The 27861-nt window shown below is 38.1% G+C and overlaps 1 protein-coding gene and 1 long non-coding RNA gene across 2 annotated transcripts in view; one reads left to right on the forward strand and one right to left on the reverse strand.

Moving 5' to 3' along the window:
- Positions 1-27861, forward strand: part of COL6A6 (collagen type VI alpha 6 chain) — a 140374-nt gene that overhangs the window by 82387 nt on the left and 30126 nt on the right. The window contains exons 24-31 of the mRNA XM_025449030.3: positions 8604-8666; positions 13141-13203; positions 14016-14066; positions 15963-15998; positions 16818-16880; positions 25500-25562; positions 26642-26677; positions 26794-26830. Coding sequence (XP_025304815.2) covers positions 8604-8666; positions 13141-13203; positions 14016-14066; positions 15963-15998; positions 16818-16880; positions 25500-25562; positions 26642-26677; positions 26794-26830 — 412 coding nt within the window. The remainder of the gene's footprint in view (positions 1-8603; positions 8667-13140; positions 13204-14015; positions 14067-15962; positions 15999-16817; positions 16881-25499; positions 25563-26641; positions 26678-26793; positions 26831-27861) is intronic.
- Positions 12492-27861, reverse strand: part of LOC118352110 (uncharacterized) — a 31606-nt gene continuing 16236 nt past the window's right edge. Inside the window, exons 2-3 of the long non-coding RNA XR_004808685.2 lie at positions 16111-16178; positions 12492-13084 (exon numbers count right to left, since the gene is read on the reverse strand). This is a non-coding gene — a long non-coding RNA (uncharacterized LOC118352110). The remainder of the gene's footprint in view (positions 13085-16110; positions 16179-27861) is intronic.

Genomic DNA, 27861 nt, shown 5'->3' on the forward strand with positions numbered 1-27861 from the left:
TCCCATTGCACCCAGAATACAACCTACTTCTGTGCTCCTCAACCTAGCTATACACAATACTCTCCTGGGAAGATTATAAAATACTCCACCAGACCAGTTAAATCAGAATCTCTGAAGGTGAGGCCAGGCTATCAGTAACTTTAAATTCTCCCCAGATGATTCTAGTAGACACACCCAATATTGGGACTGAGTTTCCCACATCACTTCTCAAACTTCAAAGTGCCTAAGAATCACCTGGACAACTTGTTAAAGTGCAGATTCTGATCAGCAGCTTTGGGGTGGAGCTTGAGGTTCTATACTTCCAGTAAGCTCCCAGGCAGTCCTGATGCTAATTCCCAGACCACACTTTGAATAGCATGGCCACATGATCTAGTCATTACCTAACTACTATTATACTTGTTTAGTTTTTTGTCTCCCCTTCTACACTATAAACTAAACTCCTTGAAGACCAGAACTTTGTCTTGCTTATACCATATCCCAGAGCCTAGAATAACAGGGCTGCCCCACTGTAGAGCTCAACATGTACTTATATAACAAATCAATTAGTAAATGAATGAATGAGACACAGTTGGGACTTACACTTGACTAACGGGTAAAGGGAATCCATTACTTTGTGTCATTAGGCAGTGATCCAACACTTAAGTGAATGTTCTCATATCAAAACATTTAAGAAGCTACTTGCATAAAGCTATATCTCATGACACAATATTTTAAAGCGTATGAATTATGGCTTATGAGGATATTTGTTCCCAGTTGGATGAATGTACTCCTTCAAACAGCATGAAAACTTTAAAAATTTCATTGTAGAATTAAATTGATGAAAAGTTACTATTTTGCATTCACATCCTTGAATCATTAAAAACTTGTTGGCACCACCAGTTGGTACTTAAAAATAAAAAACAGCAAATGCCAAGAGAAACATGTATCAGGTGATTATCTCATCTGTTTATATAAAATATTGAGATGTAGATGGGTTGAAGTCCAAAGAGCTTGGTAATTCCCTTTTTCTAGAATCCAAAATTGTGTCCAAGTGCCTGTTACTCCAATAAGTTATTCCATTTGCCCTGTAGTGTACTTGTCTGAGTGAGACCCCTTTAATCTTGCTTTGGCAAGATTGGTTATAGTTATAAATCATTCAACCTCCTGGCATTGCCAGCAGCGCTAGTCAAAAGGCACCACTTCTCTCTACCTCTTCCTTTTATCTGGCTAGAAATCGTGGTTTTCTTTCTTTGCTTGTTTTTCTTGAAATACCCTTGTCAACAGTGAAACTGCTATTTCAAAGATATGTAGAATTTTCTATATTCAAGACATGATGAATGGGATCTCAAAATTGTTGTTTCCAAAGGAAAACCGTGGGAGACAAACACAATCAGATATGCAAGAGTGTGTTATTCTTTATTGGCTCTGTAAATCCACTGACATATGCTTCATACAGCACACAAGTACCCGCCATTTAGATGGAATAACAGGAGTGTTTTTTGTTTTAAGTAAGCTCCATGCCCAGCATGGAGCCCAACGTGTTGCTTGAATTCAGGCCCCTGACATTAAAACCCGAGCCGGTATCAAGAGTCAGATGCTTAACAAACTGAGTCACCCAGGCACCCCTAACAGGAGTGTTTTTAATTGAAGGCTTTAATTTTTTTCTTAGGATATACATTTAAAAAAAGGAATGTGATTTCTATTGATAGTGTTCTGAAGACTTATTTATTTATGCAGTGTTGGGGCATTCTGCATAAATCAAAATGTGCTAATCCAACCAAGTTTATGGCTATGATATGAAAGAAATACAGCCCGTGGCACAATGAAAAAGAAGGTATAACTTTGAAAAGAATAGCATATTCCTTTATACCTTCCTTTGTTCCTTTCTTGTTTGGCTTACCCTAGGGTTACACACTAACGTAATCAACACCTAGAAAACGAATGGAAAATCAGACACACATACTAATTCTAGTTAGTACTGGAATTATTCTTAGTTTTATTAAGTGAAATAATCACTAATGTCATATGCAGTATCAAGAAAGGCTGGAATTATTCCTTGCAAACTTGGGATACAAAATAGAATTTCTCTTATCCTCTTTAGAAAGCATAACACAGTGGTCAAAGGCATAGTGCCTGAAACCAGGCTGCCTGGGTTTGATCACCAGTTTTGTACCTTCCTAGCTCTGTGTCCTTGGGTAATTTATTTAACCTCTCTGTGCCTCAATTTTCTCTGCTATAAAATAAGGATAGTAATAGAAGCTACCTCATCAGATGAAAATTAAATGCTTTAATATATGTAGGTTCTTAGAACAGTGCCTGCAATATAGTCAGTACTGTGTGTCTATTACTATTGTATTGCATCAGTATTACCTAATTTGGCAAGGATGTATTATGCCCAAAGCATGAGAGTCTCCAGTCCAAGGAAGGCCATGATAATAACAATATAATAATATGGGTTTTTAAAAATAGATTTTATTTATTTATTCATAAGAGACACAAAGAGAGAGGCAGAGACATAGGCAGAGACAGAAGCAGGCTCCCCACAAGGAGCCTGATGCGAGGCTCGATCCTGGACCCGGGGATCACACCCTGAGCCAAAGGCAAATGCTCAACTACTGAGCCACCCAGGCATCCCACAATATAACAATATGTAATCTGGACTGCAATGATGGGATTTCCTCATTTTGCATAACCTAGGTTGGATGATCCATCAACCATTTCTTTTACTCAAATATTTGCTGAGTGCTTCCTGTGTGTAGATACTAGAGTAGGATAAAAGGGCACACTCCTGGGGCACCTGGGTGGCTCAGTCCATTAAGTGTCTGCCTTCAGCTCAGGTCATGATCCCAGCATCCTGTGTCCAGCCCCCTGCTCAGCAGGGAGTCTGCTTCTTCCTCCCCCCTGCTCTTGTGCTCTTGCTCATTCTCTTTCTCTCTCTCAAATAAATAAAATCTTTTAAAGAAAGGACATATTCCCAATCTCATAAAGGACACCAAGGTAAACAATAGTTGAAATCTGATATACTGAATGCCAAAATGGATTTACACCCAGGATAGAGTGGTGGGGAAAAGGTTGGCATTAGAGCAAGAGAAGAGTGGCTTAGCTTTTGCAGGGAAAAGGAGGTGTTCTCCAGGGGACCAAGGGAGAGGCAGGCATCTGGGAAAACGAGCCAGGTATCTAAATGGAGATATCAAAGTGAGTTTGGGGAACCATAAACTGGTTCAACGTGGATGGAGTATAGGATGCATGAAGGACTAGAAGTTGAAGTTAGAGGCTGTGTCTTAGACCAGCACTGTCAAAATCAATATCTCAGGTATCTTGGGGGTTTTTCTTACATTAGCCCACCCTTTGCTGGACCCTTATCTTTTATTTTCTCAGAATTAGGTCATATCTGACTCTTAAAAATGCTGAGCATATAATCTCCTCAGGTAGCTTCAACCCAGCCTGACAGTTTACTGGTTGCTAGTATAGGTCAGGTTTTACTCCCATGAAAATAATAAGTGACAGGATTCCTTTTAAGCATGAGACGAACCTGAGCCTCTTGTGCCTGCACAGCCAATCCCATCCAAAGTTGAGGTGTCCTTGGCATTGCCCCAGCTATTTTTTTTTTTTTGCCCCAGCTATTAATCAAACTCCTACTGCAATCCTGTCTGATAAAATGCTAAGGAAAGTTTTTAAAATCATTTAAACTCTAAACATCTCCTTTCTATCATCACTTAACACTTGGTATTGAGCAGTTGTGATTGCAGAAGACTCTGTTAGCAGAGTCTAAGCATGAGCAAAAGACCCAAGAGTAGAGGTTAGACCTGGCCCCAGCCTCCTGCTTCACATTTTTAAAACTCCAATATCATATCTCAGGTGGTGCATGATTGGTAGAGTTTGGGAATCCTGTCCCAGATATATAGGCCTCAAAACAGCAGAGTGGCCAGGAGTTTGGTTTAGAGTCAGAATCAGGTTCAGAACCATTTCACCCTCCTATTAACAGTAATTTCGGGTTAAATGCTTTGACAATCTGTCTTTTATTGGTAAACAATGGTGTCATTGATATGTATCTCATTTTATTGTAAGAATTGAGAAAGTCCATATAGTGTCAATATATACTTTTTAGGAGAGTGCTTTACACAAAATAAATCTCAAAAGGTTGCCATTATGACAAAGCCAATGAAGATTTCCCCTCTAGCTGGTGCCTTTTTTCTTTAAATGCCCTAATCTTCTCTTTATATTCCTTAGCTGCTTTGGCCTCAAATCAAGGCAACTTTTTGATTCTTTGATGTCTTGGGGTAGCAGGGAGTATTTCATCTTTACTTTAAAAATATGGTTCCTTATAGGCATGCCTAGGTGGTTCAGTTGTTGAATGTCTGCCTTCAGCTCAGGGCATGATCCCTGTGAGGAGCCTGCTTCTCCCTTTGCCTATGTCTCTGCCTCTGTGTTTCTCATGAATAAATAAAATCTTAAAAAAACAAAACCAAAAACAAAAACATGGTCCCTTATATAACTAGCAGTATTTATGTAGTAATATATCCAGGTAACCATTCACTGAAGCATGAGGCCCATTTAAGAAGTCACAAACACCAGTCTGGTGTTTTGTGTGGTCCTGCACAGGAAATAGAATCAGATTTTCTGATGTTCTGATGACCAGGCCCTGTCTGCATGCATGCCTCCATCCATCCAAGAAATTTTCTATTTTGGAGGGCTTTCAAACAGGATAATCTCTCATTGTGCTTTTGTGTGCTTAAAGTGACTACATATGAGGTAATCTCCCCTCAAATCTCCTTCATCTCACAGAGCTCTTTATGTCTGAAGGAAGCACAGAAAGTGAGCCCCTAGGCAAGACTTCCAATTTGCCCCTTATTGTCAAGGACAGTTGAAATGTTTTTACTTCATTCTCCTGTGAAGTATTCAAAATTTTCACATGGAAAATCAAATTAAACACATTATTTCATCCTTTTGGGGGCTATTCCAGGATAGGGATGTGGATAGCTAGATGAATGGATGGATGGATTGAGTCCATTTTAGGTATTGTCCTAAATTCCAGAGATATGAAGCCAATAGGGTATGCCCCTTCCTTCAAGGAATGTACTGGTTAGTACCTGGTAGATGAGAGAAAGAAAGAAATGAACAATTTACGTACAGAGTAGAGGAATCTGTGGGACAGTTGTGAGACCCAGTACAGACGGGGTTCAGGTATTCTTGAAACAGTGATGCTAAAAGTAAGCTTTTCAGAAGAGAGAGATTGTACCTCTCTCCAGATGGAAAATGGATCAGCTTAAGGGAAGAACTTGCACAAGTGTGGAGACCAAAGACAATAAGAAGTATTTGGTGACTTCAAGATGATTTGAGTGAAACATATAGTGATTGGGATGCCTGAGTGGCTCAGCCTTTGAGCTTCTGCCTTTGGCTCAGGGCATGATCCCGGGATCCAGGATCAACTCCCACATTGGGCTTCTTGCTGGGAGCCTACTTCTCCCTCTGCCTATGTCTCTGCCCCCCACCCAACCCTCTGTCTTTCATGAGTAAATAAATAAATAAATAAGATCTTAAAAAAAAAAAAGTAGTCCCAGATGACTACAGAGACATGCAATACCAACATTTTGAGGGATTTTATATATTAATAAGTAAAGACTATCAACGTTATTCTGAAAGCTACTCAGAATTCAAAATTTCAGAAAAAGTGGCAACATCAGCCTGACATTTTAAATCAGAAGGAAAAAGGAGGGAATAATGGATTAGAGACAGGCCAGACTACAGTCAGGGAACCCAGGAATTTAGACAGAATGCAAGAAGGCGTAAAGGTAGGTGATAGCAATAGGAATGAAAGAGAGATGGATACAGAAAGGCAATAGAATCTGCCTTTTTTTTTTTTTTAGACTTTTTTTTTTTTTTTTAAGATTTTATCCATTTATTCATGAGAAACACAGAGCGAGAGGCAGAGACATAGGCAGAGAGAGAAGCAGGCTCCATGCAAGGACGCTGATGTGGGAGTCGATCCCGGGACTCCAGGATCATGCCCCGGGTCAAAGGCAGACACTCAAACGTTGAGCCACCCAGGTGTCCCATTTGATGGTTCATTTTTGTGCTCTTGTTCTTTAGAGCTTGCAGAAGCAGCAAATGGGCTCATTTGACAAGTTCCAGTTGTTGGAGAATAAGTTGTAATACTTTTCTTCCTTGTGATTTTTGAAGAATCAAATGAATTTGCTTCTAGTAGATGATCCAATTTCAGTGATCTCCTAACAGGCATTTCGACATTCAGGAAAGCACCACCGCTGGATAGGACTTGTAACTGATAGGTTTTGAGAGATGAGCTAAGGGAGGGATCTAGGATGATATCTAGATTTCCAGCTTGGGTTTCAGGGAGGAAGTGGGTAGCACCATTCCTTGAAAAAGAGAATATGAAACTAAACATGACTTACACTAAATATCATTATCCTTGGTAATCAATTCCTATGGGGTATCTAATAGACATTTTAATATATGAGTCTGGCATTTAGTTGAGGGATTTGGTCTGGAGATCCATGTATTTTAGGAATTATTTTGTAAAGTGGTATGTGAATCTGTGGGGGTATCACTCAGGAAGAGGAGATTAAGTGAGAAAATGACATCTAAGGATGGAGCAGCAGGCAGGGTACATGGAGATTTAAGAGGCAAATGAAAAGAGGACAGAGAAGGGTCCAGGAAGGCTGGGGTAACTGCTGTTACAGAAATTAATGAAAAAGTTTCAAAGAATACATGCTCAAACTCAAATACAGTAAGAACAAAAAAGAGTCTAACTGGATTGAATATGAAGGTTATAGTAGCTAGCCCCATGCAGTGGTGGAAGTGAGAGTTCTAAGGGAAGGGGTTGAGAGCTATGGAAGGTGAAGAAATTGAGATTCTTCTTTTAAGATAAAGAAGGGAGGGCAGTGGTTTAGTGCTGCCTTCAGCCCAGGGTGTGATCCTGGGGACCCAGGATCGAATCCCACATCAGGTTCCCCTCTGCCTGTGTCTCTGTGCCTGCCTCTCTCTCTCATAAATAAATAAAATCTTTTAAAAAAATAAGATAGGGGATCCCTGGGTGGCTCAGCGGTTTAGTGCCTGCCTTTGACCCAGGGCGCCATCCTGAAGTCCCAGGATCGAGTCCTGAGTCGGGCTCCCTGCATGGAGCCTGTTTCTTCCTCTGCCTATCTCCTCTCTCTCTCTCTCTCTATCGTGAATAAATAAATAAAATCTTAAAAAAAAATAAGATAAAGAAGGAAGAGGAGGGGCACCTGAGGGGCTCAGTGGTTGAGCATCTGCCTTTGTCACAGGGCAGTGATCCCAACGGTCCTGGGATTGAGTCCCACATTGGGCTCCCCACAGGGAACCTGCTTCTCCCTCTGCCTGTGTCTCTGCCTCTCTCTCTGTGTCTCTCATGAATAAATAAATACATTTTTTTTATAAAAAGGAGAGAAAAAAATGGAAGTTTGTGAGAAGATCATTATCTTTCCTAAGTGACCAAAATATTGTTCAACAGTCTTTCCTAGTAGGAAATTTTTTATGTCCAACTCATTACATTTTAATTTTTTAAAGATTTAATTTTTTAAAGTTGATGTCATAATTTTTTTCTGAATAAAATTTGCTAAGTATATGCTTACTACACAGATTTGGTTTATTAATTTTTAAATTACAGTAACCATGGCAAAAATAAAAAAAGATATTTGAAAATGATTTCAATTCACTGGTGTTGGGATTATTTACAAGTACCTATAGTAAACATTTTAACCAAAGGATATTTCTGTTGCCATATGTTTGGATATCCCAAAGGAAAAATCTGATCCCAAGTGTTAACAACATAGGAAGGCAGTTGGGCTTTCTCTGAATTGGGATTTTTAAATGTTCAGCTCTGAAGCTATTCCAATAAAACATGCTTTCTAGAATGTTAAAGAGACTTCTATTATATCAAAGAGATTTTCCAAATAGATATGTGGTATGTTTATCCATCTGTTTAACTTTAGTTATTATGTTCTTCAGTAAGATCTTGAAGCCCTTTTTGTATTGGTCTTTTTCTTGTTAAATTCTACATATTTTACAGCTATTTTTCTTCTAATGGCAGATAGGAGTTTATGTACATTTACTCTTCTAATTTATCAACCAGAAAGAGAAAACTATTTTGGAATACTTATCTGGTATACCTGAACATATTTTGTTATTAATGATAATTATTTTGAGTGAAGTTTCTTGAGTTTTTTATTGGACAAATTTATATTATTTGCAAATAAATGTTTACCTTAAAAAGATGCTTTCCACCAAAACAAAGAACCAGACATAGTTAAAGTCAAATGTCACTTGGAATGCCTTATTTAAATGTTAGACATTTAGCAACATCTGCTGTAAAAACAAAACAGTGAGAATGTAAAATCTCTTTGGAAAAGAAGACTCACAAGGAAGCATGATCATTTAGGCCACATCTGGCATGAATTACTTTATTAATTTTCTTTTATTTACTAGTTTTTATTTGACAGCTGTGGTACTTTTTTCCAGAGCAGAAATCAATAAAGCCATAACTCTTTTCCCATCTGTGGTTCATTTTCCTCTTAGAAGAGACACAAAGGGTTTAAGGGAAAGTTGCTTTATGTTCTGCTATATTTGCAATCCTTGTTTTGTTTCAGGGGCCTCCAGGACAAGGAGGAGAAGCAGGGAGTCCAGGCCATCTGGGAAGCCAAGGAACTAAAGTAGGTCACATTCTTTAAGCCCACCAAAGTTAAGGTTTTCTCCTCAAAGTAAGTGTGTCTGGTTGTATTAGCCAGAGCCCTTTCAACACAAAGGAGAACATCTTTTTGCCCCTACACCCTGGGTTGATTCTTAGAGAGCCAGCAACATCTAAAGATGTGGGTGTGGACCACGATGAGGTCAAAGATTTCAGCTCAGCCTAATTTCATGAGGGGCTACACCCAATCTTAGCTGGGGGGACCTCAGGGAAGGAAGACTGTTCTGGAGCAGACCTTCATTTGTCCCTCTCTTCTTCCCTCCCTCCTCTATTCTTTTCTTGTTTCCTCTATACATACAGACTTTTGCCAAACACCTTTTAAGACAAAGTCACTTTACTGGCATTCTGTGGGACTAGAAAGTTGGCTTCAGGAGAGTGGAGATCTTTGACTGTTACCTCACTGATACATCCCCAGTACTTTCAACAGTTTCTGGCACATAATTGCTTAATAAATATTTGTTTAATGAAAGAATTTCTGGGTTGTATAATAAATATGACATGGAATCAATCCCCACAGAATTTAGAACATTTTTAAGACCATGATCTATGGCATAAAGTAGACCAGGATATGGGTCTGAGAATGGAGGTTTAAATATAGTATTAGAAGTATTTCTGAAAAAAAAAAAAAAAAAAGTATCTCTGGGCTGGAGAAAGAGCCATCATAGAGGATACAGACTTGGAGCAGACTCTAGAAGATAAGAAAAACTTTGGCAAGCATGGAGGATTTCAGGGAAAAGAAATCATGTGAAGGAAAGCACAGGATTGGAAAATCCTGGGAGTGGGTATTTGGGAGGAAAAATGATCCTCTCTCATAGGCACATAAAAAGTCTGTGGTCACTCTCTTTATTAAGCAGCCAGTACAGTGCTATTTACAAGTTTTTTAATGGAATGTATGAACACATGCAGACTTGGAAGGATTTTGAATAAGCCACTGGTGTAGAAATATTTTGAAGACTGAGGGATTGGAAGCTAGGGACTAGTAGATATGTTCTAGCAGTCTCTAAGACAAGCAGCAATTGGATGACTTAATAGAGTGAAGACAGAGGGGCACATTATGATTCTGGAGAACTCCTCCAGTAGGAATCTAAGGTCGAGAGCCTAGATGACTCATAGGCTTCTAGCATGAGTGTAGTACCATCCTAAAAGTAGGAAAGCCATCAGAAAGAGTGGCATAGGAGTGAAGGAACCACTTGGTTTGGGGAATAGAGGAAAGGTTTTAGGGCTGATAAGAGATGTGGTTTCAGAGGTATTTGGAGTTTTAAAAAGATTCCTGGTGATGTCCATTTGTAAGAAGGGTAAGAGGAGGGATCCCTGGGTGGCGCAGCGGTTTGGCGCCTGCCTTTGGCCCAGGGCGCGGTCCTGGAGACCCGGGATCAAATCCCACGTCGGGCTCCCGGTGCATGGAGCCTGCTTCTCCCTCTGCCTGTGTCTCTGCCTCTCTCTCTCTCTGTGACTTTCATAAACAAATAAAAATTTAAAAAAAAAAAAAAGGGTAAGAGGAGATAGTGAATTATTAGAAAGGAGGGGAAAGAAGCAAATGCATACTGGATGCTGAGAAGAAGAGTAGACGAAGCAGAGGTCAGATGTATAGCTGGTGCAGAGTAGATAGGGAAGGGGGAGTGAAGAAGCTATGGCCTCTCATGGCTCAGATGCTCCAAATAATATTTTCAAAAATGTAACATTTGAGAGAAGAAGAAAGAAAGGGCCTGCAAAGGACTGAGCAATGTGTTAATGAGGAAGAAATGGATTCAGGGCTATAAACTACTCTTTGAAGAAGCTGGGCTTGGGGGCAGGGGAAGGACATTAACTACCAGTCTAGGATAGATTGGAGCTGGGTATTTGTTTTCAATGATAGGACTGTAGTATGTGTCTTAGCAGAGAAGACAAAAACGGAAGAAGGTTGAAGATGTCAGAGTAGATAATTAACGAAGAAGTTTCTTGATACAGAGGATGAGAATGAGAAGAGGGGATAGCTTTGTAATGAAGATCTGCTAAAAAGGGCTAAAATAATGGAGGCCAGCAGTTGAGTTGCAAGGACCATTGACTGGAGGGTGAATGAGATACATGGATAACAGGGATAATCAACTCCAACGGGAAAGGTCTGCTACGGCAGTCATAGTCTGGAAAGGAAAGTTGGAACAGAAACAATGCTGCCTACTTGCCCTGGAGAAAAGGCTATAGGGGATGTGGTATCACTGATGAGAACCAAATTTATCTCTACAGGGAGGAAGGATTTCTGTCTGTGTGCAGATGCCATGGATACATAAAAAAGTCTACTTATAAAATGAAAGCAATCCATATGACAGAGGGATCAAAAGAGAGGAAAGAAGGGCTCATAGGGCTAGGGACTTTTATTTTTTATTTTTATTTTTATTTTTTTTATTTATTTATTTTTTTGGGGGGGGCTAGGGACTTTTAAAGGGTAAGGGACAAAAATTTGGAAGTATAAACCCTCAAAGCAAGCCCAAATCCCTTGGGAAGTCCCAAGAGAAATTGAATCCTCTTAACTCATTGTTAACTGAAATGAGCCCCCCAAAGACTTACTCCTACCTTATTCCAATAAGCTCAAATTCCCAGGGAGGCAAGCAACTCATGATTAATACTGGGCTTAACACCTGACTGTACCAATAACAAAGTGACCCTGGACAAGCCTTAAAGCTTCTTTTGATTCCCTATATTAAAGCAGATGTTCTCAAGTTTCACTATGTATAAGAATCAGCTGAGAAGCTTATTTAAAAAGGCATATTCTTGGGGGATCCCTGGGTGGCTCAGCGGTTTAGCGCCTGCCTTCGGCCCGGGGCGTGGTCCTGGAGTCCTGGGATCCAGTCCCACGTCGGGCTCCCTGCATGGAGCCTGCTTCTCCCTCTGCCTGTGTCTCTGCCCACCCTCCCCTGTCTCTCATGAATGAATAAAAATCTTTAAAAAATAAAAATAAAAAGGCATATTCTTGGGCTCCATTAACAGAGACCATACCGGTGGGGTCCAGGAATTTCCTTTGCATGTGGACCTGAGATAACCTTGAGGCAGGTGGCCTACAGAGCATACTTTGAGAGCCACTACCCTGAAAGAAAGGTATCAGGGAATGTGATCTTCCACTTACCATTCATGAAACCCTATTCTATTTTAGTCTCAGAGTTCAGTACTGGTGGACATTTGTCCACTTGGACTTTTCACACTTAACTGGGTTGCCTTTCTATCCTTAAAAATGAGTTAACCACTCCCACTTCTTAAGTGTGGGCTGCGCACACTTCCACACTCCTTCTTTTAAAGAGTACATTATAGGAAGGGAAGGGGGGAATAACTAGACGGTGGGGAAACTTGACCATCAGCCAAATGGTAAAGGTTAACATCAGTAGTGATAGCCACATTGACAGTATGTTCTCTTGATATGTTGTGGTGAGAATGGCACTTTACCTCTATGGTCTTTACCCTCAAAACCCATAAAACCCAACTTAATCATGAGGAAAAACCCCAGCTGAGGGACATCTTACAGAATACCTAAGCAGTACTCCTCAAAACTGTCAAGGTCATCAAAAACAAGGAAAATCTGATAAACTCTGTCGTAGTCTAAAGGAGCTTCAGGAGACATGATACCATATCCTCAATAGGATCCTAAAACAGAAAAGGGGCATTAGGTAAAATCTTTAAAAAGAAATATGAATAAAGTATGGGCTTTAGTTAATAATAATGAATCAATATTCATTGTGATAAATGTGCCCTCCTAATGTAACTAATATAATGTTAACAATAGGGGAAGCTAGATGTGGAGTATATAGGAACTCTGTACCTCTTTAACATTTCTATAAATCTAAAATTTTAAATTTTAAGGTTTGTTTTTTTTTTTTTTTAAAGAGCTAACCTTCTTTTGTAAAGCTGTGTTAATTTTAACTTTCCCAAGTAGCTGGGCTTTACTCAATGTAATACAGAGATTGATTTATAACCCATTGTAGATGTGGAATTAGTCAGAAGTCAGAAACTATTGCCAGGGATGTCATGCTACCTTGGTTGTTTTGATTAGCGCTTAAAACTAGATTAGTAAGTCTGTTGTCTTGGCAGAGCCAGATGATTTGATGGATCATCTTGGAAAACAGTCTTGTTAATTTTTTTAAACAGTATAGAGCTTCCTCTTTGACTCATGGTAAGACACTTCCAAGGGCGTGGTTCATGGCACTGAGCTGCCAAGATGGCCGCTTGCAGTAAACAATGCATCAGACTTGCTGGGGCTTCATTCATCAATGGAGGAGACTTCACTGGCCAACAACAGCAATTCCTTGCATCACTTATACAAGTCCCAGTCCACAGATCCATCGTCACTGTGTGTGATCCACATGCATGCAGTTGGATAAGCAACTATTGTCTCAGTACCGTCGCTTCCAATTTCCTCTACAAAAACAACAACACAAACTAATAAGGACATATTTCATTGTTCTGTTTGACAGGGAGAACCTGGAGATTTGGGAGAAAAAGGAGCTATTGGCCTCCCGGGTCCTCGAGGCTTACCGGTTTGTGTTGATCACTACTTTTGACCTGACTTTTGACTTTGGAATCTTTTAGTTCAATTGATATCCCATGTGGTTCTCTGAAGAGTGCATTAAAGATACCATCCCAGTCTAGAAATTGATAGCTTTCTAGAAATTGAGATATTATCCTCAACTTGGATTAGTTCCTTGGACAGCTTTCCTAAGGTAGCAACTTCCCAGGTACCAAACAACCTAGCTGGGATGCTTTTGAAGCCAAATGATAAACTGGACAAAGCTTGTCTTTAACATCCCCATAATTCTTCTTCCATTCTTTCCTCCCATCAGAATCTGTCCATCAGAAACCCAGCCCACACTCCCCTAGCACTCAGGACTTCTCACAAAGACTTTCTGCAAGGGCCTGACAATAGCCACTGCCCAGGCATTTAGGAGGTGTTATTTTCATCTAGCAAGCTGAAAGTGAATTACAGCTAAGGTGTTAAAATACAGGTGTTAAACAGAAGAGCTAACACTACCATCTCCTTTTATTGAGATTATTGTGCACCTGAAATTTTCCCACTCAGTCCTCATAATAACACCGTGATTATATATAATTTTTAGTCCCACTTTACAGATGATACAGGTGAGCCTGAGGAACCATGCACTGTCTATATCTGTCACGGGGAGTTGTCTTTAGTGCCATTATCACCAATGTTAGTGGCCAGCCCCAGAGGGAGACTCCTGCTTCCTGCTTTCACCTAATTAAACCAAAAAAACCAGGTGTCTTGTCCCTATGTGAGTAAGCCTGCCTCCAGTTTGTAGTCTGAGATATTTGTAATTAATGCCTTTGTTTACAGGGTGATGATGGCAACCCAGGTTATGGTAGCATTGGAAGGAAAGGAGCAAAGGTAAGACACATTACTGGAGGCTGGACATTTCCACTTATTTTTGTTGTTGCTTGTTTTGGTTTTGTTGGTCTTTTTTTTTTTTTTTCTCCCATATTTAAGAGAAAATAAAGCAGTGAATAGGACCACCTTGGTCATTTAGAGATAGATTTTGATAATTCATTTTTTGATATCCCTTGGAGACTGTGGTAGAAGAAAACACAATTTGATTCCTTAAGGTGCAGGCAACAACTGAAACTTGAAAATTAATTTTCTGTTCCTTTGCAAAGATGTAGGGCCAGGGCCTGACTTGTTCCAGCCCAAACAGTTTGTCTAATCTTAGCAGCTCTGTGCTGGGGTTTACCCGAGGAGGCATTCCAAAGTTTGTTCTCAACTTGGAACATGTTAATATGTTTCACCATTAGGGAGAAGTTTTTGGTGTCTTTCTAAATTCATTGGGCCAAGCAACAATTCAGAAAAAAAACTTTTAACTTTGTATCAAAATTATTAATTTATATTTTAAATATTTAAGCGTCTGAAAGTAAGATAGATAAATTTACAAAACCAGTGCTTCCTGTATACTAACAATTACCACTTAGAAACCATAACAATATCCACAAAAATGTAAGAGTTAAGAATATCTTTCTGGGGATCCCTGGGTGGCGCAGCAGTTTAGCGCCTGCCTTTGGCCCAGGGCGCGATCCTGGAGACCGGGGATTGAATCCCACGTCAGGCTCCCGGTGCATGGAGCCTGCTTCTCCCTCTGCCTATGTCTCTGCCTCTCTCTCTCTCTCTCTGTGTGACTATCATAAATAAATGAAAAAAAAATTAAAAAAAAAAATCTTTCTGTAAAATGTTTGAGACCTATGATCAAAAATCACTGAAATAAAAAAATAAATAATAAATAAATCACTGAAATATATAGAACTTCACTAAATAAAGATATCCAAATTCTTGTTGGAAAGTCTAAAACACTAAAAAGGAACAATTTAATTCCAAGTGAAATCCTGCTAGGAATGATGCAAGAGGCTGTCTGGAAGGATAAATCCCAAAAAGCTAAAATTTCTTTGAAAAAAAATCACTAATGAATGAGACATTTCCAGTGAAATTTCCCTTTAAAATAGAAAATTAATTGAAAACAATCTCAGTATCTGAAAAGGGGAAATATTAAGTAGCTTATAGCACTGGAATATTAGCCATTTTTTAAAAATGAATGTATATGAAGTTTATAATCATGTAAAATTCTGTGACAGCATCCAGTAAAAAGAAAACAGAAAATATAAAAAACCCAAAAACAAGATTTATCCCAGTTTTTCTAAAAAAGCATTTTGAAAAGCTTAAAGAAAATATAATAAAACATTTACAATGGTTCTGGGTAGTGAGATTTGGATGATTTTTCTTCTTTCTATTCTTTTGCATTTTATGTTTGAGGAGACACTACTTATAATCAGAAAATAAACTTTATTTTTAATAAATTTTTTTCATCAAATGAAGATTATCAGATGTCTTCAATTATAGTCCATGAACAAAGTAAGGTAAACAGAGGACCAGAAAACCAATGATCGAGTTTAAGCTCTGGGCTTCTCAAATTTCTCCCCTGAAATATGTGTTAAGAAGACTGCTCCAGAAACATTTGGCCCTATAGCCAGCTATCCTGTTAAATGCCTTCAGTAGAAGGAGAGCTGATTTATAATTCCTCAGATATGCACATTTGTCCACTTATCTAGGTTGTCATGGTATTTTGGTATAAGTAGCTTAATTTAGAAATTGGAGCTAGTTTCTCAGATAATGCTGTACAGTTTCATTTTCAGTTTTTTTGGCCCTTTCTTGATTCAGAGATACTAAAATCAATTAAAGCAGCAGCACAAACCTACCTCGGTGATATGTACACATATTAATTTTCCATACTGTCAATTATAGGGGCAAGATGGATTTCCTGGAGAAAGTGGTCCTAAGGTACTGTGTATTTTCATATTTAAGTAGAGATCTATCAGAAATGTTCCTGAGGCTATGAAATGTATCACAGGACAATAGAAGAATAGTTCATTATAAATGAATAAAAAGATACCTTTAGGGGTACCTGGGTTGGCTCAGTCAGTTAGGTGGCTGACTCTTGATTTTGGTTCACGTCATGATCTGAAAAAGAAAGAAACCTTTATGAGGGAAAAGGAGGACAGAAAGAAGCAGCCTTTTTTAGAATTTTCACTTCTAGTTTTTAAATTCATAAGCAAAGGAAGAAATCACCCTTATTTTTCTTCTCACACGGACTCCTTCCCCTCTATCATGTGTATTTTCTCCTTTGCTCAAAGGAACGTAAAATGTAAGGAAAACCAAAACCTGAATTCACCTGGTTCAGTTTTTTCAACGTGATTATACCTATATATAGGTAATCACCTTCCGATAATAAGTTAGCAATGATGCCTTCTAAGGCTTTCATTTTTGCTAGAAACGTGTCCTGAGCTCAGTAGATGCCAGGTCCTGTGATAGGATCAGGGGACAAAATAAAGGGCACTGTTCATGTCTCCAAGGAGGCTGTGTTTATGGCTGAAGAGAGAGATACAGAAGTCAAACAAGGAGGCTGCAGTGTGCTGTGTAGAGAGCTAGAAGAATGAGGGGAGGGAGTGGAGAAGGTAAGGGAGGGGAGACACTTCAAAGAAGACTGTTGAAGAATAAAATATATACAAAAAATGCCTTTATGTCAGAATAAGTTTAAACACACATTGAGATACAGCTCTTTGATTTTAATTACCATTTTATTTTTCTGAACTTATTCAGGGTGAGATGGGGGACCTTGGTGGTCCAGGAGAAACTGGACCCAAGGGAGCTAGAGGCAAGAGGGTAAGCTTCTTAGAGCCCAGTGCCTTATCCCCTCAGCTACTTTGGGAAGTCCTTTTCATGCTTTTACAGTCATTTGAGTTGTCACTTGCTCCCCAAGACCTGCAAAATGTGTGCGTGGTGTGTGTGTGTGTGTGTGTGTGTGTGTGTGTGTGTGGTGTTAAGGGAAACCTGGGGAAGGGAGATGGGTATAGGATCCATCCTTCAACACCAGCGAGAAGGCAAAGAAGTGGTTGCTTTTAATGAGCAAGTTTATCTGTTCTGGCTGCCAACATACTAATTCTTAACCCTGGAGATAAGATTTTATTTTAGGCATCCTTGTGATCAAAAATAGTTTTGCACTGGCAATATATGGTCAGTTTCATCCCATCTCCCTGGTAGATTTAGTTTAGCCTAATGTCCACTGGCATCTTGTTCACTATTCAGCTTGTTGAGCTACTTTTAATGAAGCATACCCTAAGAGGTCTTCTCCCCATTTAGCTTAAGAGAATATGTGTTAATTTTTATGAGAAAGTTTCCATTTATTATGTGACTGAATGTGTCCTTATTATTCCATAGAAGGACTTGGAAATTTCCTAAAGCTTTGGATCACTCGGAATGAGCACAAGTGTGTGGTATAGCCCATAGGCATCAGCGTATTTGGGTTCCAGTGGGTTAAGAATAGATTTTTGCACTTGTTGACTCTTTATATGTATATACACTGTGCACAAATGACAGAGCTACTTTGTAAAAGAGACATTCTTGTGATAATTGTCTCTCAATGAATTTCTTTGTTTCTTTTCTTCAGCATAGCACACTGATTGGGTAAACTCATCTTAACACCATGTTAATTAGCAGGAAAAGAAAAACAAAGTGATCTAACGTGGTACTTGAGGTGGTTTTCCAGTTTTGTCATTGTAGTTCATTTTATTCTGATTCAATTTTTTATTAAGTATAACAAGAACTTTATGTACAGAGAATTGTTTTTTTTTTCCTAGCTCATTGCTCCCCACTCTTCTAAGGGATCCTGTAGCAGTTTCTTTGCTCTTCTATGTTCATTCTTTTCTGCATTACACTTGACCATTTCTACCTCTGTGACTCTCTATCCAGGATTTTTAAAAATTTTATTGAAATATATTTGATACACAATATTATATTAGTTTCCGGTGTACAACATAGTGACTCAGCAAATTATATAGATTACAAAATGCTTACCATGATGTGCAGTCATCATCGGTCACCATATAATGTTATTACAATATTATTGATTATATTCCTGCATGTATTGTATTTTTCATATCTGTGACTTACTTATTTTATAGCTGGAAGTTTGTACCTCTTAATCTCTTTCACCCATTTCATCTATTCCACCACCCACCACCCCTCTGGCAACAACCAGTTTATCCTCTGTATTTTTTAGTCTAATTCTGTTTCTGCTATTTTGATGGTTTTTTCTTTGTTTATTCATTTGTATTGTTTTTTTTTTAATTTGATATATAATTTAAATCATATGGTATTTGTCTTTCTCTGGTCTTTTCCATTTAGCATAGTATCTTCTGCATCCATCCATGTTGTCACAAATGGAAAGATCTTAATTTTTATGGTTGAGTAACACTCCAGAGTGTGTGTGTGTTTCTGTCTGTCTCCCACATCTTCTTTATCCATTCATCTATTGTTTCCATACCTTGACTATTGTAAATAATACCGCAATAAACATAGGGGTGCAGATCTCTTCAAATCACTGTTTTTGTTTTCTTTCTTTCTTTCTTTCTTTCTTTCTTTCCTTTCTTTCTTTCCTTTCTTTCTTTCCTTTCTTTCCTTTCTTTCCTTTCTTTCCTTTCTTTCCTTTCTTTCCTTTCTTTCCTTTCTTTCCTTTCTTTCCTTTCTTTCCTTTCCTTCCTTTCCTTCCTTTCCTTCCTTTCCTTCCTTTCCTTCCTTTCCTTCCTTTCCTTCCTTTCCTTCCTTTCCTTCCTTTCCTTCCTTTCCTTCCTTTCCTTCCTTTCCTTCCTTTCCTTCCTTTCCTTCCTTTCCTTCCTTTCCTTCCTTCTTTCCTTTCTTTCCTTTCTTTCTTTCTTTCAACACCCAGAAGTGGAATTACTGGGCATATTGTGTTTCTATTTTTAATTTTTTGAGGAACCTCCATACTGTTTTCCATACTGTGCAACAATATAAATTTTACCAACAGTGCACCCAGGTTCCCTTTTCTCTGTATCTTTGACAACACTTGTTATTTCTTATCTTCTGGTGAAGTGATATCTCACTTTGGTTTTGATTTGCAGTTCCCTGATGATTAGTGATGTTGAGCATCTTTTCATGTGTCTGATGGTCATCTGTATGTCTTTGGAGAAATGTCTGTTGAAGTCCTCTGCCCATTTTTTTTTCTTAGATTGTGTGCGTGTGTGTGTGTGTGTGTGTGTGTGTAAGTTGTAGGAGTTCTTCATATATCTTTTTTTTTTTTAAGATTTTATTTATTCATGAGAGAGAGAGAGAGAGAGAGAGAGAGAGGTAGAGACACAGGGAGAGGAAGAAGCAGGCTCTCTGTGGGGAGCCTGATGCGGGACTCAATCCCAGGACCAGGGAGTCACAACCTGAGCTTTGCAAAGGCAGACACACTCAACCACTAAGCCACCCAAGTGCCCCGAGTTCCTCATATATCTTTATATATTTGGGGTATTAACCCTTTATTGGACATACCATTTGTAAATATCTTCTTTTATTCAGTAGGTTACTTTTTCATTTTGTTACTGGCTTCTTACATTGCACAAAAGCTTTTTAGTTTCATAATAGTCCCAATTATTAATTTTTGCTTTTGTTTCCCTTGCCTGAGGAGACAGATCCAGAGTAGTGCCTATGTTTTCTTTTAGGAGTTTTATGATTTCAAGTCTTGCCTTTAGGTCCTTAATCCATTTCATTTGTGTATGATGTAAGACATTGGTCCAGTTTCATACTTTGCACGTAGCTGTCCAGTTTTCCCAGCATCATTTGTTGAAGAGACTGCCTTTGCCCCATTGTATATACTTGCCTCTTTTGTCATAGATTAATTGACCATATAAGTATAGATTTATTTCTGGGTTTTCCATTCGGTTCCATTGAGCTATGTGTCTATTTTTGTGCCAGTACTATGCTTTGTAGTATTACTATAGCTTTGTAGTAGATCTTGAAATTTGACATTTTGATACCTCTAACTCTGTTTTTCTTTCTCAAAATTTCTTTGGTTACTCGGGGTCTTTTATGGTTCCATACAAATTTTAGGATTACTTGTTCTAGTTCTGTGAAAAATACCACTGGTATTTTGATAGGGATTACACTGAAATCTGTAGATTGCTTTGAGTAGTATGGACATTTTAACAATATTACTTCTTCCAGCCTATGAGCATAGAATATCTTTCCACTTGCTTCTGTCATCTTCAATTTCATTCATCAGTTGTATAGTTTTCATATTATAGGTCTTTCATCTCCTTAGTTAAATTTATTCCTGGGTATTTTATTCTTTTTGATGCAATTGTAAATGGGATTGTTTTCTTAATTTCTCTTTCTGCTACCTTGTTATTAGTGTATAGAAATGCAAGAGATTTCTTATATTAACTTTGTATCCTGTGACTTTACTGAATTCCTTTATTCTAATAGTTTTCTGGTGGAGTCCTTAGGGTTTTCTATATATAATATCAGGTCATCTGCTAATAGTGACACTTTTACTTCTTATCAATTTGGATTTCTTTTATTTCTTGCCAGATTACTGCAGCTCAGATTTCCAGTCCTATGTTGAATAAAGATGGTGAGAGTGGACATCTTTGTCTTGTTCCTGATATTATACGAAATGCTTTGTGGGTATTGAACCAGTCTTGGCCCTGGAATAAATCCCAATTGATTATGATGGATGACCTTTACAATGTATTGTTTACAATACAATGTAAACAAAGAGAGAATGTATTGTTTACAATGTATTGAATTAGAATTACTAATATTTTGTTGAGAATTTTTGCATCTATATTCATCAGGTATATTGGCCTGTAATTTTCTTTGTTTGTAGTACGTTGTTTTTTTTTTTTTCTTCCAATTTTTGTACCAGGTAATGCTGCCCTCATTGAATGAATTTGGAAGTTTTCCTTCCTCTTCTGTTTTTTTGGAGTAGTTTGAGAAGTTAGATATGTTCTTTAAACATTTTGTAGAATTCAGTGTGAAGCCATTCAGTACTGGATTTTTGTTTGTGAAGGGTTTTTTGATTACCAATTCAATTTCTTTTTTTTTTTTAATTTTTATTTATTTATGATAGTCACACAGAGAGAGAGAGAGAGAGAGAGGCAGAGACATAGGCAGAGGGAGAAGCAGGCTCCATGCACCGGGAGCCCGACATGGGATTCGATCCTGGGTCTCCAGGATCGCGCCCTGGGCCAAAGGCAGGCGCCAAACTGCTGTGCCACCCAGGGATCCCCCAATTCAATTTCATTGCTGGTAATCTGTTCAGATTTTTTTTTGATTCAGTCCTGGAAATAATGTTTCTAGGAATTTATCCATTTCTTCCAGGTTGCCTAATTTGTTGGCATATAATTTTTTCAGAATAATCTCTTATGACCCTTTTGTACCTCTGTAGTGTCAATTGTACCTTCCCTCATTTCTAATTTGAATCTTCTCTCTCTCTTTTTTTTCCCTTGATGGGTCTGGCTAACGGTTTATCAATATTGTTTAGCTTTTGAAAGAACCAGCTCTTAGTTTCATTAATGTTTCTTATAGTTTTTTAGCTCCATTTCATTTATTTTTGTTCTGCTCTTTATTATTTCCTTTAACTTTGGGCTTGATTTGTTCTTTTTTTTTTTTTTCCCATTCCTTTAGGTGTAAGATTATTTATTTGAGATTTTTCTCTTTTATTGAGGTAGGCCTGTATTCCTATAAAACTCCCACTTAGCACTAATTTTACAACATCCCACAGATTTTTAACCATTGTGTTTCCATTTTCATTTGTCTGCAGGTATTTTTGCTTTCCTCTTTGATTTCTTCATTGGCCCATTGATGGTTTAATAGCTTGTTGTTTAGCTTCCATGTATTTGTGGGGTTTTCCAGTTTTCTTGTGCTTGATTTCTAGTTGCATCCCACTGTGGTTGGGAAGGATGCTTGATATAATTTCAGTCTTCTTAAATTTATTGATACTTGTTTTGCAGCCTAATGTAATCTATCCTGGAGAATGTCCATAGCACTGCAGTTTATAGCATTAGGGGTAGGGTTTCCATGGTTACTGTGTCTCCATCTCTCCTGCCATTCTCTTTGTGGTCCCTTTATCCTTTGTTGTGAAGCTGTTCAGTCAGCCCTCAGCTCTTTTCAGGAGGAATTGCTCTCTAGGTAGGTGTAGATTCTGTGTATCCTTGGGAGGAGGTGAGTTCAGGGTCTAACTATGACATCGTCTTAGACACCTCTTGTCTGTGTAGATATTATTTATATGGGTTTTAGGGATATAAAATAGACTGCTCTTTCCCTCCATCCTGCTTTTCCTAAGAGAACTGTAATTTCAGCTATAATTCTTTTCCTCATGCATGTTTTTGGATGACTTCCTTTAACATTATGATTTCAAAAAAAATGACTGATATAATTAGAAAGATAATTGGAAAAGACTTGCAAATTAATCCACATGTCATCTGCATTGAAATATCTCTGGATCCTTTCCCTTGGCTTGTTAATGAAGTAGTTTACTCTTGAACATTGGAAGCCTGCTAACAAGTTCAGCTGTTTGTTGGGTTCTTGTCCCCCAATGCCACATTAATCATTTTTATAAAACAATGAACCAATGGGAAGTATGTGAACTTTTTCTTTTAGCCTTTGGTTACTTTAATTTCTTGTTCTCCCACAATTTATCACTGTAACTTATTATTTCACCTGCCAAGCTGCTTTTCCTCTATGTAAATATTTCTGAATTTGAAGTTAAGGCACAGAAAACTTTCAGGTTTTCTTTCTGAAAGAACTGAAGTTTCTATTGGTTCTTCTCTATTTCTAATATTGTCTTTTAGATCTACTTTATGGGAAATTTTTTAATTTCACAATGCTCCTCTCATGATTTAATTTTAAAGAGCTTGTTCCTGTTCTCCAAATATTTCTTTATACTATCCTGTCTTGTTTCATGGCTGAAACATCTTCTCTTACTTTTCTGAGGATCTAAATAAATATTTCTACAGTCTTCTTTGCCCAACATAGTCTTTTTTGTATGGCTTTTTTTCTCCTGTATTGATTTCTATTTCCAGCATGTCTGGAGAATGAGCCATCACTTCCTATTTAAGAATTAAAGAGGATCCCTGGGTGGCGCAGCGGTTTGGCGCCTGCCTTTGGCCCAGGGCGCGATCCTGGAGACCCGGGATCGAATCCCACGTCGGGCTCCCGGTGCATGGAGCCTGCTTCTCCCTCTGCCTATGTCTCTGCCTCTCTCTCTCTCTCTGTGTGACTATCATAAATAAATGAATGAATGAATGAATGAATGAATGAATGAATGAATGAAAGAAAGAAAGAAAGAAAGACAAAAAAGGCTAACTGACATTGATAGAACTGGTCAACTACAAGTTTTACCGAAGAGCAATCTGGCTGAATTAGTTCTTTACTTAGCAGACTTCTAATACTGGTATCTTTAGGTCTTCTGTTTTTGGTCAGATTCCCCTGGGAAGATTGTTTCAGGTTCCTGCCTGAGTATGAAGGTCTGGCTGTAGTTTTCATGAAACCATATGGAAAAGAAAACCTGAGGGGTATCATGTCTATTTCACATACCTTCATTGAATCACCCTGTTTTCAGGAGGGTACCATTGGCCCTCAGATCTGCCTGGAGTTCCCTGGTACAGATCCCTCAGTTTTACCTCTACCTGTTGTTGGGAGTGGAAAAAGGGATATTCACCCAACTGCAAAGAATGGAGAGGAGACTGGAGGATTCCTAAAATGATTTTCAACCAGTCCTCCTTATTTAGCCCCTCCCCTCCACCTCCACTTTTGGAGGTATCTGGTGCTGCCAATTCTTGAGCCTTCTGGGAATGGATTCTTGACTTTCCCCCTACTGGCTTAGGATACAGCTTTTTTCAGATTTACTAAGTCATTTAACAAGTATACATCTGCTTTCTAGCCTCTGAAGGTTTGTGGCTATTGTCTTTCATTCTCCCCATTTTTTTGGCCTTTTACAGAAATTTACTTACTATGATTTTAATGAGACATTGAGAAGGAGCAGAATTTTGCTTCATATGTTCAGTCTGCCATTTTTTCCCCTAAGAGGTTAATTCATATCTTCTAAAGAAAATATGATCAATGACTTTTTTTTTCACTGAACCCAGCACACTGCTGAACACCCAAAGGATATCAACAGTTATTCCCTGTCTCAAAGGCAATGTTTGTACAAATTAAATTGATTTTGGACAACTACATTTTTTCATTCCTGTAAAAGTTATAAATCCCATGGCATTTTGAATGAACTAAGGAATATTTCCTAATCTTTAAATTAAATCCTAGCCTTCTTTATGATAAATTATATTGTTAAATACACATGGAAAAATTCCTGGCATATAGTAAGTAGTCAACAACAGTTGTTTTTATTACTGCTGTTATTCCTTATTTCACTACAAATATCTCCAGCCAACTTTCTAGGTGTTCTTGTTTCAGGGATCTTATATTTAAATTTTTGTTTTTCTGGGTTTTTTGTTCATTTGTTTGTTGTCATCTACCATCTCATTTAGATAAAAATTTCTCCTTTGATCCAGCAATTCCAGTTTTAGCAGTCTTCCCTAAGGAAATAATCAGAATTGCACGTAAAATTTTATAGTGGGGTTGTTTATTACAACAACAGCAAATCTAAATGCCAACAATAAGGGACTGATGAAAGAAATTATGGTACATCTATGTAATGGAATATTATGCAGGCATAATGCATAAAAAATGATTTTGCCCCCCTCCCCAATTTAATAACATGAAAATTTCTAGATCTATTTAGTTTAAAAGATTAACAGGAAAAAATATAAAATTACATTTTAAAAGAATACATGCACATATAAATATATAAAAATACCAAAAGAATGTAAAAGTAAAAGACTAGAAGAAAGTGCACCAAGATTATTTGGAAGCAACAGAATTGCTGTAGATTTTTTTCTTTTTGTGTGCTTTTTGGAAGTCTCTCAATGTTATAAAATAAAAGTGTGTTTCTTTGACATTTGAAACCACCCACAAGGACGCCTGGGTGGCTCAGTGGATGAGTGTCTGCCTTTGGTTCAGGTCATGATCCCAGGGTCTTGAGATCAAGTCCTGCATCAGGCTCCCCACAGGGAGCTTGCTTCTCCCTCTGCCTATGTCTCTGCCTCTCTGTGTGTCTCTCATGAATAATTTTTTTTTTAAAATAAAAGAAAAACTTAAAACACACCCACAAACACTAGAGGTGCCTTTGTGGCTCAGTCAGTTAAGCATCTGCCTTTGGCACAGATCATGATCCCAGGGTCCTGGGATTAAGCTCTGCATTGGGCTCCCTGCTCAGTGAGGAGTCTGCTTCTCCCTCTCCTGTTCCCTCTGCTTGTGCTTGTTCTCTCTTCCTCTCCCTGTTAAATAAATAAATAAATCTCTTAAAAAATAAAACACATCTACAAACACTATACATAAATATGTAAATATAATTTTAAAATAAATAAATTCTGCTTTGAGATATCCACTGGGCTTCCGGGAGAGATGGGATCCCCTGGGGAGCCAGGACCTCCTGGACGCAAGGTAAGTTGAAAAGTCCTAAATCACACCAGATCCTTATCTAAATAAAAAGTGCATGGAGTCTTCATTGTCCAAATGTGCATGCTTTCTGTCTTTGCACTTGGTGACTATTTCCAATATTTTTCCACATTTATGTGCTTAGAGATAGGGGGAAATGGTGATTAAATATTAGTTGCCATTTCTCATGAGGTGAGGAGAATTTGAGGGAGGAAATGAAAAATATTGAACTAAAATGTGATTTCCCAATTATCAGTGAATTTTATTTGCCCGGTCCTTGTCCTCTTTCTATATTCAATAAGTGGTTAGTGAATGAAGGGAATGAGAAAGAATTAATAAAGAAATAAATGATCAAAGTTGTATTCACATGGAACTTATTTTCTCCAGGAATTTGGGTGGGGCTTCAGTGCACTTTTCCCTGGGTTTCTCTCTTTGAAAATAGCCAGACTTTCTGTTCCAAAGATATAATTGAACATGTGAAATTAGAACAATTCCACTTTGTTCTATTTCCAATCCACAAGATAGATACATATAGATATATAGATTTTTTCTCATTAACTTTTGGAAGACTGTTGGGATTATCTTTCCAGATGTTTGGTTTGAGTCTAGTTGTTTTGTCATCCAACTGGTGATGGAAACAGATGAAGGTTTAGTTCAGCTGCTTTTTAGTGGCCAAAGCAAAGCACAGGGTCAAGGAATTCTGAACCTCCCTTAGGGATGGGCAGCTATCATAGATGGTTCAGCCTCATCTATATCCAAGCCACAAGCCTGTCCCAAAGCTCTCCATGCCAGTGTTAAGTGTTCAGCTCCATCCTTAGATTCTGGATGACCCTTGTCCACAGATGGCACTGAAGGAAGGTGGCCATTGGAGGTTTGTGTTCATCAAGCTTGCTGCTTACAATTTATTTCCCATAGAATATTACTCTTAACTCAGTAATGAGGATCCTCCCAACATGTATTCTTTTTTCCCCTCTAACTTAAGAATAAAATCTTTAGAAAGCTTCACTTTCTCAGGCTAATGCACATCCTGGCTATTGATATGTGTGTGTGCAGAGCAATAAGACCACATTTCTTTTGTTTCCTAGGGTGTGAAAGGGGCCAGAGGATTGGCTTCATTTTCTGTATGTATCTCCTGACTCCAACAGAATGCTCTGTACTCCATTAAATTTAGTTATTTTTAGACTTGAAGACCTGGCAGTCGGTCAGTTAATTCTTTGTTTTATTTTTTGAACTGCAGATGTGTGAGCTCATTCAGTATGTACGGGATCACAGCCGTAAGTACCCTGCTTAAATTGATCACCCAAGTTGTCAAAGCATTCATAGAAGAGCAGCAGTGAATTCTGCATTCAGAATTGAGACAATTTACTCGCCAATCTCTTAACATTAGAGATGTCACTGCATGTATTTTGAGTCAATGTAGACTGGTGACTCTTAACTTCTTCTCTGGCTGCCCTCAGGCCTATTGGAACCCGTTCCAAGCAATCTAGTTCTTTTAACCTAGGGAAAATTTAGGTATGAAGTCAGAACTCTTCTGATAGTGAAATCAATCAATGGAGAGACCCATTGAACTTTTAAAGAAGATTAACACCTGACAATAACACAGGATTGAATTCACCTGGTGTGAAAGCTAGCTGTGACAATAGAGTGTCCTAATAGGTGGGAGCACTTACTTTGGTTTATTGTTTATTACTTGTTTTCTGGAAACATATGCTTGATTATACTTTTCATTGGAATGATTGATTTGCTTGTAAACTTACTCATTTTGCCTGTATATTGTTTATCTCTCCAAATTTTTAAAGCAAAAAGGCATTTTGATTTGGCAAATACTCTTCTGAATTTGCTTTAAGACCCCTATAGCAGACTCTTCTATCAAAATGCATGTTAGCACCATTAATGGAATTCCATGTACAAGATGAGGAAATAATTGACTGTTTAGTGTCCATCTACAAGTGTGTAATGAATTCCCAAATAAACACCATGAATGAAAAATTCCTTCAAGGTATTTTTTGGGAAAAAATAGACAATCTAGAACTCTTTTCTGTAGAGAGACTTTGTCTCAAAGACACACAGACTTTTTAAAGTTTTGAGTCATCTCAACTTTATCTTTTTTGTACCATATTGGACCACCACGATGAGAATCAAAATATATACATTGTCATTAAAACTAGTTTCTTTGGGCTGAATTAACAAAGTTTGCTTTTTGAGATTAGAGCCATGTGAACTATAATGACTCAAAGGTAGATCCAAGTGTGTTGAGGCCCAATCTTTTCGATTTGAGAGACTTAGTACAAAACTACAAATCCAA

Source organism: Canis lupus, chromosome 23 (assembly GCF_003254725.2).
Source record: "Canis lupus dingo isolate Sandy chromosome 23, ASM325472v2, whole genome shotgun sequence".
Classification (NCBI taxonomy): domain Eukaryota; kingdom Metazoa; phylum Chordata; class Mammalia; order Carnivora; family Canidae; genus Canis; species Canis lupus.